Source organism: Hevea brasiliensis, chromosome 9 (genome assembly GCF_030052815.1).
Source record: "Hevea brasiliensis isolate MT/VB/25A 57/8 chromosome 9, ASM3005281v1, whole genome shotgun sequence".
NCBI classification, from domain to species: domain Eukaryota; kingdom Viridiplantae; phylum Streptophyta; class Magnoliopsida; order Malpighiales; family Euphorbiaceae; genus Hevea; species Hevea brasiliensis.
This window is the reverse complement of record NC_079501.1, coordinates 19,451,609-19,468,591: the sequence shown is the minus strand read 5'-3', so window position 1 is coordinate 19,468,591 and position 16,983 is coordinate 19,451,609. Positions and strand designations below refer to the sequence as shown.

The following is a 16,983-nucleotide window of genomic DNA, read 5'->3' as shown; positions in this document are numbered from 1 at the left end:
AGGGTATAAGTTTTGTAATACTGGTGCCAAGATTAATAATGTGTGTACTAAAGATGCTGACTGGACAGTTGATTCTAACGCAACACAAGAAGTTCATGGGTCTTCGAGTTTTACTTTTACTGTAGAACAATATCAGAAAATCTTGGCTTTGATACAACAACCTCATGCTGATACACATCTAGTCAACCAAGTAAGCCTTCCTTCAACCACTACATCAAGTGGTGGACCCTCAATGCCTTCTGTCACTTCAGGTACTGTTCAAAACAATGTTTGGCTTTTAGACACTGGAGCAACGAATCATATATCCTATTCACTTTCATTCTTTACGAATTATAAGAAGATAAAACCCATTCATGTTAGCCTTCCAAATGGTAGTAAAGTTACTACAAATATTTTTGGCACAGTATATTTCTCTCCCTTTTTTGTTCTCACAAATGTTCCGTTCATACCTCAGTTTCATTTCAATCTTATTTCAGTTCATAAACTTGCTATCTCTCTTACTTTTTATCTAACTTTTCATCATGATCAGTGTCTCATACAGGACCTAAGTACCTTAAAGAAGATTGGTACAGCTAGAGCTACAGATGGCTTATATGCTTTGGTAGATCCAATCTTGTCACCTTCCTGACCTACACTTCATCAACTTTTGTTAATTATGCTACAAACAATTCTCCAGACTTTGATCTTTGGCATTTTAGACTAGGTCATCCTTCTTTTGATAGATTACTTTCAATAAAGAACAAAAATCCTCTTGTTTCTGTCATTCCTAACAAAGTGTGTGATATTTGTCACTTTACCAAACAAAAAAGGCTTCCATTTTTAAATAGTGTTACTCATACAACTAAGATCTTTGAGCTTGTAAATGTTGATATTTGGGGTCCATTTTCTGTAATTGGTGTGCATGAACATCGATTTTTTCTCACTACGGTGGATGATTTTTCAAGACATACTTGGCTTTATTTGTTAAAACATAAATATGAAATTTCTTCTATACTGCCATCATTTGTTAATCTTGTGGAGAATCAATTTTCTGTCAGAATTAAAGCAATACGAGGTGATAATGGTTTGGATTTTCAAATTCCTCATATTTACTCCTCTAAAAGAATAATTCATCAAACGAGTTATGTTGAAACTCCCCAACAGAATTCAATTGTTGAATGCAAGCATCAGCACTTGTTGAATGTAGCACGAGCTATTTTATTTCAAGCTAATCTTCCTAAGTTTCTCTGGACATTTGCAGTCATTCATGTAGCATACCTCATCAACAGGTTACCTATTCCATTGTTGCAAAACAAGTCTCCATATGAGATGCTTTATAATGCTGCTCCCAATCTCAGTAATTTGAAGGTGTTTGGTGCATTGGGTTTTGCTTCTACCTTGACTGTTAATAGAATGAAGTTTGATCCACGAGCAAGGAAATGTGTTTTTCTTGGATACAAGGCTGGCACTAGGGGGTATATTCTTTTTGATTTATCAACAAGGGAGATTTTTTTATCCAGAAATGTCATCTTTTATGAATATATTTTTCCATACAAATCCACTCCGCATTCTTATTCCTCTTCTCTTCCTATTTCTCTTCCCCTAAATTCTACACTTTCTGATTATGATTTTTTACTTCCGTGTTCCCCAAATACTTGTTCCTCTTCATCATCCTCTTTTGTTCTTTCACCTATAGTTTCATCTCTTCCACGAAAATCCTTACGTACTAAACGTTCTCCTTAATATCTTAAAGACTACCACTGCAATCTTCTGTCAACAACAACTAAGCCATCAGCAACGTGCTCAAGTCCAGGTATACTTTATCCATTGTCTCATGTTCTTTCTTATGATTCTCTCACACCTTCCTATAAAAATTTTATTCTTCATGTCTCCTCTATGGAAGAACCTAAATCCTATGCACAGGCTGTTAAACATGAATGTTGACAGAAGGCTATGCAATGTGAAATTGAGGCTTTGCAGCAGAATAATACTTAGGAGCTTACAGAATTAGCACCTGGCAAAATTCCTATTGGCTGTAAATGGGTATACCGAATCAAGTTCAAGGCAAATGGGTCTATAGAACGGTACAAAGCCAGACTTGTGGCTAAAGGCTACACCCAAACTGAAGGTATTGACTATTTCGACACTTTTTCACCTGTGGCAAAAATGACCACTGTTCATTTGTTGCTTGCTTTAGCCTCTGCCAAACAATGGTACCTTTAATGACTCGATGTTAATAATGCGTTTTTGCATGGAGATCTTCACAGAGAAGTGTACATGGTGTTACCATAGGGGTTCAAAACCAATAAATCGAATTAAGTTTGCAGGCTTCTCAAGTCTTTATATGGCTTAAAACAAGCCAGCAGACAGTGGTTTTCTAAATTGTCTATTGCCTTGCTTTCTATTGGATATTCTCAATCTAAGTCTGACTATTCCCTCTTCATTAAGTCCACATCCACCTCTTTTACTGCTTTACTTATTTACGTGGATGATGTTATCCTAGTTTGTGATTCTATGGCATAAATCAATCATGTCAAGCAATTTCTTGATCAGTCTTTCAAAATTAAAGACTTGGGCACATTGCTATTTTTCCTGGGCTTAGAAATTGCAAGAACTAGCAAGGGTATTTTATTGAATCAAAGGAAGTATGCTCTTAAAATTTTATTTGATACTGGTTTTTTAGCTTCTAGACCAATAAAGATGCCCATGGATCATTCTATTAAGTTGCAACAGCAAGGAGGTGAGCCCCTTTCTGATATTTCTGCTTATCGCAGACTTATTGGCCGTCTTCTCTATTTGACAACTACACGACCAGATCTTAGTTTTGTGGTGCAACAATTGAGTCAATACTTGGCTCATCCAACCACTCTTCACTCGTTATATCAAAGTAACTCCTGGTCTTGGTTTGTTTTTCCCATCGATATTAGATTTGCAACTGAAGGGATTCAGTGATTCTGACTGGGCAGGGTGTATTGATACCAGACGTTTTGTCACTAGTTTTTGTATCTTCTTGTAGGGGTGTGCAAACGATCGGTTCGGTTCCGAATCGAACCGAACCGATAAAATCGAAAATCAAAAATAAAAAATTTTAAGAACCGAACCGAACCGATTAATAAGAGAAAATCGAATCGAATCGAACCGATAAATATCGGTTATCAAAAATTTATAAAATTTCATATTTTTAACATTAAATCTAAATAATAAAAACATAAAAACAAAAAAAAAATAGAAATCAAAACTAAAAAATCTTAAGGTTCGGTTCGGTTTTCTTTGATTTCGGTTCGGTTTGATTCGGTTTGATTCAATTTGGTTCGATTTTTTTTATTTCCTATATATATTAATAATTTCGGTTTGGTTTGGTTTTTTTAATTTTTTTATGAAAATAACCGAATCGAACGGATTAATCCGAAATTATCAAAATTATAAACCGAACCGATTAAATTTTAAAACCGAACCGATTGAACCGAATTAATCGGTTCGGTTCGGTTTTTCGGTTTAAACCAAAAATTGCACACCCCTATCTTCTTGGGCAATTCTTTGGTTTCATGGAAATCTAAGAAGTAGCAAACTGTCTCCCATTCTTCTAGTGAAGCTGAATATTGTGCTTTAGCCTCAGTTACTTGTGAAATACAATGGCTTCATTATCTCCTTATTGATTTACAAGTTTCTTTCAAGCAACTAGCTCTCATTTATTGTGATAATCAACCTGCTCTTTACATCACCGCAAATCCCACTTTCTATGAACACACTAAACATATCGAGCTTGATTGTCATATTGTTCGTGAAAAAGCTCAACAAGGCTTGATCAAGCTGCTGCCTATTTCAACTTCTGCTCAGCTCGCCGACATTTTTACCAAAACACTTTCTTCTGGTCCTTTTACTGCACTTCAATTCAAGCTGGGATTGTTCAACGTACACTCTCCAAGGCGGCGGCGGGGAGGGGGGGTGGGGGTGGGTGGGGGTTGAAGTCATGTAAAGAGAACGGATGAGCTGGACTTCAAGCTGAGCTGGACTTGAATAGATTTAAACAGAGCTAACTTATTATTATTTTTTTCTGTTGATTAGTTAGAGCACAAGTAATTGTAAAAGCAAGTTTGTTTATTGTGTAACAGAATTAGTTAACTTTCCTGCTTAACTGTGTAGATTTGTATATAAATAGCTTTTTTGCTAATTAATAAAAAAATAAGAAAATTTCATTTTCCCTTCTAATTTTGTTAATTCTAGCAGGATATATAGGGATTGTATTGTCATTGAATGTACTATTAAAAAAAATATAAATGTATATATATTTTTACATATATTAATTAGATAGAATGAAAATTTGATTTAATATTTTTAATTATTAAAATGATAAATATTTTTAAAATTATTTTTGTAATAACATCCAAAATATAATTTTTCCAAAAAGGCCAAACGGAACTATGGAAAGTAGGAGAAAAGCAGCACCGAGCCAATGACAGCTCCAACTCTCATGCTGGCCCATCACCACTTGATTCTGCCACGTTATGCAGATTCTCATGTTATGGTGGTCCCCTGCCACCATCCCTCATCGATCACCTTCAAGTACCTTGTTGTTTGTAACAGTTTTTCCCCTTTATTTATTTATTTACTGTTATTATTTTTTAAAAATGTTTAATTAAAGAAAGTGGAAATACTAAAAATTCAATCAAACAATTATATATTTAATAATTTTTAAGTTAAATGTTATCAAAAAATTATTAAGAAATAATGTATAGTTAGACAACGTAAGAATAATAATCGTGTGGTTAAGGGCGTGGGTATCGCTTTTACATTTCTGCTTTATAAGAAATCGAGGTTGGGGTTGAGACTTTTTTCTAAGAGTCGAGATGGACTTTTTTGCGTGGAGGAATTTTTTTTTTTAATAATTTTAATTTATCGTTATATAATATAAAATTTATTTATTAAAAAATAAAATAAAATAAAATATTTATTTAAAGTATAAATGTTATTATTTTGATTAAAATTTTAATATTTAAATATATAAAAATAAATTAATTTTTTAATAAAAATAATAATACATAACTTTCGAAGCAAAAATTTAAAGTAAGAAGAAGATCTTCTTATCCTTACTGTCAATCCACGTAATATCAATCTACTCCACATAACATCAAGATTGATAAAGTGAAAAACAATTAATTGGATATGGGCGAATTGAATCGGATTGAAAAATCATTGTAATTCCTAATTTAACATATACGGCATAACTAAGATGGTGAAATTGAGTTTACAACAGAGAGATAATGATGCACTTTCCCTTATCAGGTAAAAAGAGCAGCAATAGGTAGGGGGATTTATTAAGCTGTTAAGTTTGCTCAACCCCAACCTACTCTAGCATCTCCAGTCTCATCTGGCAGCAGGCAGCCAAGGGCTATCCCGTTTTGAGCAATGGACCTAGCGTTCCAAATAGAATAATTATCAATCAATTTCACCACCCTTTTCTTACTATTTATAGTAGAGCAGTATCCTATGACAACACGTGCCTTTACCGAACACACTTTCCATTATTTCTCTCTCTCTCTTATTTTCCCCTTTTCAACAATTCAATTGTATGGGTTATTGATTTATAATTACTTTATTTATATGGATCTAAAATGTAATTTCATTCATAATAACTATTTATTATTTAATACATAATAAGCATAACCCATCTCATCAAACTCATTCAAATCAAACATAAAAATAAAATAGAAAGAATTGTTCGAACTTGGTGAGGTCAAATCATCAAAGCCAGCACTCAGTCCCCCTCAATCCAAACCATCATCACATGGGTGTCCATTTGCTCAGTGACACATGCCATGTTCCAAAATATATTAATTAATTTTTCTCACTTGTCATTAGCATTTATTTTTTTTTAACACAAATTACTATTTCTCCCATTAATTGTTCAATTACAAGTCAATACTTTGATTCCTTAGCTCTAAATTAACATCTTCTCAGAGGGATACCCAGTTGTCCCTTTGCGTTAATCCCTCGATTGTTCACTAATCAAATATATTCAATCGTTGATCTTGATGAGATCTTATAATAATTAATAATTTTTTGTTAATCGCGTAAAATAATTGCATTTTTTTAGGTTATTGTTCCTTAATTAACTATTCATGCCGGAAGTAGGCGATGCAAACGAAGTACATGCTAACATTTTATTAATAATTATTTAAATTTATATATCTTAATGATCGAGACCTCACTAAATTAAGTATTAACCACTTGCTAATATGAGCAAGTGAATATAATTAATTACTTTTTTTATTAAGAAAATAATTAACTATGTGCAATTTGCATGGTTACATTATTTGAAGACTCATAGGAGATTTATCACCCCCCAAAAAAATCGTTGAGTCACGAATCACTGTGAGATTATTTCTCTTTTCAATGACGTTGTGACTATTTTTTTAAAGGCTAATTTGGTTTGGTTTGAAAATTAAAAGTTAAATAAATTAGTTAATTTTTTAATAAATTAAATCAAATTAAATTAATTAAAAAAATGAAAGCAAATCAAATAAATTAATTTTAATGAGGATAAATTAAACTGATTTGATTTAATTTAATTTGATTTAAATTTTGCTCTGAATTTTTTTTGCCTCGGATTCGAAATCATCTTAATTCTTATATATATATATATATATATATATATATATATATATATATTATTCCATATCAATTTATTATATTATTTTATAATAATTTTTAATAATATTAGATTTTAATTAATAAAAATATGAAATTTGACAAATCATGTTAAATTACTTTAATTCAATTTAAATATGATAACTTCAATATTTTTATTAGAGATATGAGATAGTTTTATCTCCATATTTTTCTTGCCCAAAAAAATTTCATTTCCACTCATCAAAATTACAGTAATAAATAATCGATAAACTTTCCTTTTTTTTCGTTCCTTCCTTATTATTAAGGAAAATTTAAGAAATCAATGAAAATAATGTTGATCATGCATAAGGGTGAGTTCTTTCCAAGTACGTCAAAACTATTTCTTTTTCTTCTCGATTAAATATATCGCTTTATTACTGTTTGAGATACCGGGAGCTTTACCATTCTTCTCCGATAGAGTCACTGATGATAGACATTGCTTTGGCTATTGGGAGGCTTAGGACTTTTGTTCTAGAAGAGGGTATCTTATTCTTGTTCTTTGAGCCATGCATGGCTATTAGCGGAAGATGCCTCTCTTGTTTCCTTGCTCTCTTGGTGGTTATCGGTGTCCTGTTGAGCTGGATGATCGGAGGTCAAGGCAGCGCGGTGCTAGAGTGGGTGCAGGCATCGCTGCGCTTAAGCTTCTCCTTTCGAGTTTCTTGCTCTAAGGTTCCGAGGCTGTGGGCTAAGCCTTATATTAATAATAAAATGTTGTCAAGTTGTCATTTCTCCAAAAATTTAAGACAATCTTTTCCATGTGCATCATATTTCCCCAATACCTACGTTAATTCTCTTTTCTGTCTGTACAAGCTATCAATTGAAATCATTTTTTCCCCCATTTTCTATAATTTTTTTATGTTGCAGCTTTAGGTTGAGGGCAATTGGGAAGAAAGGAAAAAAGAAAAGTGGGCTAATCTTGGAGGGGTATGTGCCCGCTGTTTCTTCCCATTCCAAATGAACTATGACTTGTGGGTGGCCACTTTTAATGGACGTAAAGGGTAATGTTAGGGAAATGAGGAAATTTATCTTACTGTGCCCACTAAGAGGACATTCCTTTAACCATTGGGTCAACAAAGCTTAAGTTGCCCCTGCCCACCTTGTTCACTGTATGCTAATCGCTACTGGACCTGTTAACGTCTCCGACACTCCATGGGGATCAATCTTTTTCAGATTTGGTTCTGAACAAGGGTGAGAGACTCGGATTCTCTGAAAAGCCCTCCTCCATACTCCCTAGGCTGAGTTCATGTTGCTGTTCGGGGAACCATTAATATTAAGCTTTGATGAACGGGGGGAAGGAGGACTCCATTTAAGAGAACAGTCGTTGAATTTTGAACTGTTCATAAAGCCCAACCGAACTCATATCATAGATTTATAATTCAAATTCATAATTAAAGAAATGCATATTTTATGGACCTGAGAGAAAAAAAACGTAATGGATAAAGGGAGAGACAGGGAGCATAAAGAGGTTGATCTAAAATCCAAGAGCAACTTGAAAGAGGGCCATCATCTAAATTACAGGTGCAGGAAGCTCACACAAGGCCAACTATTTTAATTACATTACTTTTGTTGTGGGTTTGCTTCGAAAGCCCAAATCCAAAAAAAAGAGAAAAATAATAAATAAAAACGGTGCGTAGAAGATAAAGCTCCTGGAACGGCTCCAAATGTACACACTTCCTCCCTCCTTTTGTGCCACGCTCTCACAGCCAAAGAACCCCATCTCACAAACTTGACGCCAAATATGTCGACGGCAAGATTCCAACCGACTACGACGTTAGCTGCTGCATCGGCGGCTTGTGCTTTCTCATCCTCAGTTAAGCACCACCTTGGTTTCACTCTTCGTCTTCCTCGCAACAACTCCGTTTTTAGAAGCCACTCAATCAGAAGAAGAAACCTGTCTGTTTTTGCAATGTCTGCTGTATCCGACCCTCTCGAAGTCTGTGTCAAAGCCTCCATTACTGTCCCCAACAAGCTTGGCGACTGTGAGAAATTTCTCGTCTTTTTATAATTCCTTTTCCCGAGAACGTGCTGATTTTCTTAGTTATGATTAGTTTGCAGTGTTTATATGGATTATCTTATGAAAATTTCCTTTTCTTCTTAATCATGGTAAATTCTTTCAGCACTTCAGAACTTAGAATTGTGCTTTACATTTTTGAATTTAGAAGGAAAAGAGAAAGAAGTGATCAAATGTGGTTGTAAAATGCCTTAAAATTGGTTATGAGAATAATGAATGATATATGTATAGACTGTGAGAGGGTATACGTGCTTAGAGGAAGAAAATTGGGTGCTTATATGAAGTCCTATTTTCAAGTGCTTTAAAGACTTTGGTTTTTTTTTTTTTTCAATTTTTTAATCTGTCTCTAATTTCGGTTCACCAACAAATTTCTATTCAAAAGTGACATGATTATCAATGACCAAAGAGAATTTAAGTAGAACAATTGCAGATTGTCATGGATGCATAGTTGATGGGATGGTTACAGAATACTCTACAATCATTTTGGTGTTAAACCATGCAATGTGGTGTGCTATTTAGCGGTATGGTGTTAATTTCATTGATAAATTGGACTATCAATTGGTCTTCAAATTTCTTTTCAGGCCCTTTTTGCCAAAGAGTATTGTTGACTATGGAGGAAAAGCATCTCCCTTATGATATGAAGTTGGTAGATTTGGCTAACAAGCCAGAATGGTGATTTTTTTTAGCTATCTTTCTGAGTTCTTTTTTCCATCCTTTATAATTGTTTAATGCTATAGGTGGTTGTATATTTATACTTGATTACAGACCTTGGGCAAAACAGATATCTTCAAATCTCATGACAGTGATTAACAAATACTTCTTTTGCTTTGCATAGTATTCTTGGCTCGTATTACATATTTATTTTATTATTTGTACCTTGTGACATTCAGGTTCTTGAAATTAAGCCCAGAAGGTAAAGTTCCTGTGGTAAAGCTTGAGGATAAGTGGGTTCCAGACTCAGATGTTATCACACAATCACTAGAAGAAAAGTTTCCTGATCCACAGTTGGGAACCCCACCTGAGAAGGCTTCAGTGTATGTAATATATTTAGTGTGATGAAACTAATGTTGGTCATAATTTCTGGTCAAGCAATTGTTGTTGTACTTTCATTATTCTGAAAGTGCCTGATGATAATGTTGCACAACTGAGGGATGGCAATCCTTCTTGACCATATTATTATAAAATTTTATTTTTGTGTATTTAAGTATTTAAATATTATAATTTTAACAAATAATATATGTATATTATTGATATGTTTCAAACTTATATTTCTATGTTAAAATTTATGATATTTTTATGTATATAAGTACTTAAATAATATAATTTTAAAAAAAAATATATGTATATTATTAAGATTATATTTCAAACTTGTATTTATACCTTATAATTTATTTTTTAATGAAATAAAATTTAGTATTGTATAATGATAAATTGAAATAAAATATATATATATATATATATATATATATATATATATATATATATATATATATATATCCTTGCTGGAAAACTCGTCCCCCCGCTCCCTAACCCTGATCCCCTGCGGGGCAGGGGTAGCGATCCACGCTCTTGATATGCCCCGTTGCCATATGGATCTTTTTTTTTTTTTTTTTTCCTTTCCATTTAGCTCTATTTGAGACCAATTCCGCATCATATCAAAAGTTATAAATTTTTTTTATACTATTTTCCACCACATTATGTTAGGTTTCCTTTTTTTTTTTTCTCACTTCTTCCACCACAAACTTATCACATTTCTATACTAAAGCATTCGATGCTCATGAAAATGCTGTACAACATGACTTACAAATTCTTTAGAACTATAATGCATTTGCACTTACATCTTTTCATTTATGACACATACAAAAATCCCTTTTATTTTATTTTTAAAGGTGAGGGGGAGGTTTGGGCAATGGTAGTGGGAATGTCAGTTGATATCCATCTACAAAAATTAAATACCCCTACATATGTTTCTAGTTATGTGAAATGAAATATAGAATTGTCAACAACCTCTGACCTGGGAGGTGAGATGGATAGGTTGATCAGAAATGAGGTTTTATTATACAGATGTAAATTGTGTTCTCCTGCCTTCGAGTCAACTGTTTCTGTATAAGTTCTTTGCCCATTATTTTCAAAACAGAAAAGTTATTGGCTATTCAGTGACTAATTTGAATTTCCATGTAAATTTGGTGACGGAAAATGCTGAAATTGCTAGAACCATCACTGACTATCCTCTATCTTCTGGCCATCTTTTTCATTTAAAAGATATGTTATTCAAGAACAAGATGGACAGTATTTATTATTTTTCTTGTTTTCTCATATCTTCATTGGGACTTATTATAAATAACTGATACATTTTCTTGCATTTCAGAGTTGTTGCTTGTTAAAATACGTAATTTCATTTCGTAATCTCTAAGAGCCTGTGGGCATAGATCTGTTGCTACAAGTAGTTTGATACTAAGTCTAAATCCTAGTGCCTGATTTTTATCAAAAAAAAGTGTTCTTATTTTATTTTTTTTATTATATGGAAGCACATTAAAGTGTGCATTTTGGATATAATGAATTTCGTGTCTTTATCTTTGCTAATGTCCATAAAATTATAGTTGTTCCAAGTTTCATACCTTGATAATGTAATTATATCTTCATGAATTAAAGATAGAGGTTATATGGTTCAATTATATGAGTTTCTTGAATCTTGATGTAGTGGCTCAAAGATCTTCTCCACATTTATTGGTTTTCTTAAAAGCAAAGATGCAAGTGATGGGACAGAACAGGCATTACTCAATGAGCTAAGTGCACTGAATGACTATATCAAAGAAAATGTGAGATTTCATCTTACTTATTGTTTCAATCACTAATTGCATCATAGTTAAATTGTAGGTCACTGGTAATGAAACTATAAATGTTCTAAAATTGCTTTTCAGGGCATGTCAAAACTAGTTCCCCTTTTTCCCCCACACCCTCAACACACACCCCCCCCCCCCCCCCCCCCCCCCCCCCCAGCGTGTCTTTTCTGTGTCTCTCTTACCTGTGGTGCAAATATTCCTCTTTATTATCTTCTTTTAGTTTTAACATGGGAAATTCTTATTCTTTGTTGTGTTGTGTTTGAGTTATCAACAAGCGCTCCTTTGTCACTTAACTATTTTAGAACCCCAATTTTCTAAACTCAACCATACCCTATCCAGGTATATGTTAGTTACTAACTTCTCATATTTGTCCTATCTAAGAAATATTGTAATTCCAATGATGAGTGCTATTAAATCTGAGACCTTTTGGCTTCAATTTCAATATATGTACTATTGTTGCTTGAAAAGTTCCTTTAATGAAGTTCATTTGTGAAATTTCATGGTGGCTTATATGGTTACTTTGTTTTAAACAAAATAGATTTACTTTGCTTCACAAAAAAAAAAAAAAAGAAAAAAAAAATCTCATAATCTTAACGTAAAGTGGTATTTAATTTTTATAAAAGAATCACTTTACAGAAAGCATATTAAATTAACAAAAAAAGAAAAATAATGATATATACTTTTAAGAAAAATAATGATATATACTTTAAGAATATATATATATATATATATATATATATATATATATATATATAAGTGTCTGCTATGGTTACTTTGATTTTAACTCACTTTGTTTGTACTTTATTTGTTTCACCATTAGATTAGATTTTAACAATTCATCTAATGGTAGTTATTAACGAAGTAAGATTTACTTTGTTAAAAACCAAGTTACCATAGAAACTCCCATGAACATAATATTTTTTGTAAACTGATGTAATAGGATGTCATATTAAATTAATAACAATGAATTTAGTTATTTTATTTTTAATAATAAAAAATATAAGACCATTATTATTAATTTAAAATAATATGTTATTATATTATTTATAAGAAATATTATATGCTTCTATTTTTATAAAGTTTCATTTTTTTAATCTAATAATTTTTTTATAAAATAATTACTTTACAAAAAATTTACATGGAAATTCAAGTAGATGGGGGATGGAAATTTACAAAAAAATTTACCTTTTTATATTAGTTTTAGATGAATTGACGAAACATATGGTGCATGATGCTTGCGGATGATATTGTTCTGATAGATGTGACACGAAAAGGAGTTAATAGAAAGCTAGAACTTTGGAGAAGTACTCTAGAGTCAAAGGGTTTTAAGTTAAGTAGAACGAAGACAGAATACATGCATTGCAAGTTCAGTGAAGGCCAAACTGGTGATAGGGAAGGAGTTAATTTGAATGGAGTGGTACTGTCCCAAAGTAATCATTTTAAATATCTAGGCTCAGTCCTTCAAGTAGATGGGGGATGTGATGAGGATGTTAGTCATAGGATTAAAGCCGGATGGTTGAAGTGGAGACGTGCCATGAGAGTTTTATGTAATCGTAAGATTCCCAATAAGTTGAAAGGAAAATTTTACCGTACAGCCATACGACCGGCTATGTTATATGGTAGTGAGTGTTGGGCACTAAAAGAGTCGTATGCGTCTAAGATAAGAGTTGCAGAGATGAGAATGTTAAGGTGGATGAGTGGCCATACTAGATTAGATAAAGTCCGTAATGAGAGTATTAGAGAAAAGGTATTAGTGGTGCCAATTGAAGATAAGTTGAGAAAAGGGAGATTGAGGTGGTTTGGTCATGTGAAGCGTAAACATACGGAGGCTCCAGTTAGATAAGTAGAGCACATTAGGTTAGAGGATAGAAAGAAAAAAATGGTAGACCTAAATTGACTTGGAGGAGAGTAGTACAACATGATCTAGAAGTATTATACATTTCTGAGGATTTAACCCAAAATCGTTTAGAGTGGAGAAAGCGAATTCATATAGCCGACCTCAAATTTTTGGGATAAAGGTTTAGTTGAATTGAGTTGAGTTGAGTTAATTACTTTACAAAAAAAAAAGTATCAGTTTATGTAAAGTTTATGAGATGAAATAAATAAATTTTGTTTTTTTTTTGAAACAAATTAATTTACTTTGCTTTAGACAAAGTAACCATAGAAAATACTGAATTTCATAATTTCTTGAAGAACTATGTGATCATGTTTATCTTTAATTTGTTTTTTGAAGGGCCCTTTTATCAATGGAGAAAAGGTTTCTGCAGCCGATTTGTCACTGGGACCAAAGTTGTACCATCTAGAGATTGCATTGGGGCATTATAAGAAGTGGTCGGTTCCAGAGTCACTTCCCTATGTCAAATCTTACATGAAGGTATATTCTACAGGAACTAAACTTTGATTTTGTGGCACATATATAAGCATTTCCTTTACAGAATACAAGACCTTGATGGTTTTCTTTTACCTTCAGTTGGCATATTCTAAATGTGTAGCCTTGGTAACAAGTGTAGGTATTGTGTCATCCCTCCTTCATTCTGCCTCCCACAGGTGGCAAATGCTGTTTTGGTTGTATAGACATCATGATAGTCCTTTGAGCATTCTATAATTGTATTCCTTTCAAGATCAGTGGCCCCTTTGGCAGTGATTTTGTAGAGGTTTTGTCCTAGTCATAAATATGGTTCGCTCGCTATGGAGAGAATGAAAATGTGAGATTGAGGATTTATGTTAAAATATTTTTACTAAAGAGTGTAAAATATTAGATGGAATCTCTTTGATGCTGATTCATGATAACTTTAATTAACTTCAAAAATGGATGTAATTAAGTCATGCTATGATGGGCTAGCAGCTGGTTCGTTCATGCCCCTATGATTCCCCACACCCTGTGATTTGGATTATTTTTCAAATTTGAAGTCTATATAAAAGATATTCTGCTGCGGATGTACAAATGTAAATTGTCTTGTATTTTGTACTTATGCCATGAGGTTTAATCTCTAATAAAGCTGAATTATTGTTACTCAGGCAATTTTCTCGTTGGATTCATTTGTTAAAACACGGGCTCTCCCAGAGGATGTTATTGCTGGTTGGCGTCCAAAAGTCTATCCTGCTGCTTTACTGCGGGAAATCTACTGGTAGCTACCAATATCTGTCTGATTTAGCTTCTTGCATGTATTTAGGCTTAAAACAAAAGCTGATGCTTCCCCCCTCTCTGTCAGGCAGCATTTATCCCCATTATTTCTGTATTTAAAAAAAAAAAAAAAAAGGAAAGAGAGATTCTTGACAGTTATGTATCATATATATGTCAATTAATTGTGTATAGTAACCTACAAAGCTTTTGCATCTCCTGGAAAGCAAATCGGTGATTACAGACCACAGGTTTACTTGTGTTTTCCAAGTCTTCTGAACTATGCTCAACTGCATTATCCTTGGTGAATGCCCTACTTCAATGTTAATGTCCTGACTAGGGGGAGATATGCTGTGGGGATGTAGCGGCTTTGAGGTTGTGCCATCGTACCTTGGATTGGAAACAAAGCAGAACTAATCTGTCATTGTGAAAGAAATGCTCTTTGTGTGTGTGTTTTATCAAATGACATCTATTAAATAACTATATAAAATATATCAAAATTATTTATTTTCATTTCATTAACTTTGAATAATTAGTTGTGTTAATAATTTATTTTGTTAAATGTTGATTTGATTTATTGATTTTTAATTTTATAATTTTTATATTATAAAATTATAAAATTTTCTCCATTTATTATGCTATAAAATTTTAATGTCAATTTAATTTTTATTAATATATAAAATTGTCATTATAAAAGTTTTATTTTAAATATTTTTCGTTGTAAAATATTATTACTTAAAATCTGGAATTTTAATTAAAAATTTAAAATATAATTATTTATATTTAATAATATATTTATTAAATTTAAAGTCGATTTTTACTGATTGAATAACCGGATCAAATTTAAAAGCCTTGTTATACACACATGCTCGGCAGCCATGCAAAAAATATATATATGCTCAGAGAGTTGTGCAGTTATTATATTGTGGTTTGCCAGCCAGTTCAAAAAGAGTAAGGAAAAAAAAAGGGAAAATTAGTCAGGCTGGTGATAGCGTAGAATTTTTTTTGCAGCCGGGAGTTGGCATGCTGTTACAAAGTGCTTATATGAGGCCGCCTTATATTTAAAGTGTTTCAATTTGACTTTTTGTAAAAAATTTTGTAGTGGAAGAATGGTTAATTATTATTTTGTTAATTTAGTGATTTAATTTAAAATTATAAATTATGTTTTATTGCTTGATTATAATATTAAATTAATAGTGTATATATATATATATATATATATATATATATATATGTGTTTTACTATTTAATAAAATTATTAAAATTTAGTAAATAACTTTTTAAAAAAATAAGTTATTTTTTTAAATGGTTTATTTTTTTTATTCACAAAAATATTTTAGTTCACTCATTTTTTTAGTGACAAAAATGTTAGAAAATGTCATAAAATTAACAGAACCTTATAGATATGAAAATAAATAAATAATATAGACTTGTCAACTTTCCTCTTATTATTTATTTTATTTTATTATATATATTTTTTTTTTTTCTCGTAAATTAACCATGTATAGTGTAATTTTCCATGTAAGTAGGAATGTGCTGACTAATCAAGAAGAGAAAACTGAGTAAAAATCCAAATAATTAGGTTAGACCCAAATATTGAAAACTAATTAACAACTTGCTGCTTTTGTTTTTGTTAACAAAACAGACCTTGTCTAGTGACTGAATTCAAAGGTTCCAATATTTCCAATTTCTTCAGTGTGCCGTTTTTGACTACCCAGAGAGAAGGGATGCTAGTCAGACAAGGCAACTACACTATAGATTTTAATTTTAATTTTAATTTTAGTTTTCTATTTTTGTCAAAAGTTAGATTTTATTATTTACAAGCTTTAGTTATTTTTAATTAAGCATGATGCACGTTCGTATTCATTCAACAAGAGTCATTATTCTGTAAATCCACATTTTTTATCACTAACAAAATTAATAATCTCATTGAAAATATCATTAGAATTTGAAAATCTTAATTAATCCATCATGACAAAAAAAATTAATTAATTCAATATCTGTTGCCTCAATTAATCACCAACCTAATATTATAAGACAAGGAGAATTCTAAAATACACCGAAAATATTAAAAATTAATGTTCGTATAAAAAGAAAAAATAATTTTCTTCTTAAATTTAGAGAGTAGACCCATGTATTTATGACAAAGGGAATAAAGACTCCCTGTGCACCTGATAATTCCTCGATAAGACAATTAATGCTTCGTTTAGAAACTAAATTAAACATATTAATATTAGAAAGAATCCAGGTATGGAAATGACAAGCACAAATTAATAATAAATTCCTTAATTACCAAAGAAAATATAAAATTTAATTATAGAGGTGATAACTTAGGTTTTGAATAATTTTTTTAAGGTAAT

General features: G+C 31.8%; 1 protein-coding gene across 1 annotated transcript; it reads left to right on the top strand.

Moving 5' to 3' along the window:
* Positions 1–8,289: 8,289 nt before the first annotated feature.
* LOC110671418 (glutathione S-transferase DHAR3, chloroplastic) lies at positions 8,290–14,888 on the top strand. The gene is made up of 6 exons (XM_021833893.2): positions 8,290–8,627; positions 9,241–9,331; positions 9,550–9,693; positions 11,361–11,478; positions 13,736–13,876; positions 14,521–14,888. Exons 1-6 carry the CDS (start codon positions 8,387–8,389, stop codon positions 14,632–14,634), a joined length of 849 nt encoding a protein of 282 aa, XP_021689585.2. The 5' UTR covers positions 8,290–8,386; the 3' UTR covers positions 14,635–14,888.
* Positions 14,889–16,983: the final 2,095 nt, after the last annotated feature.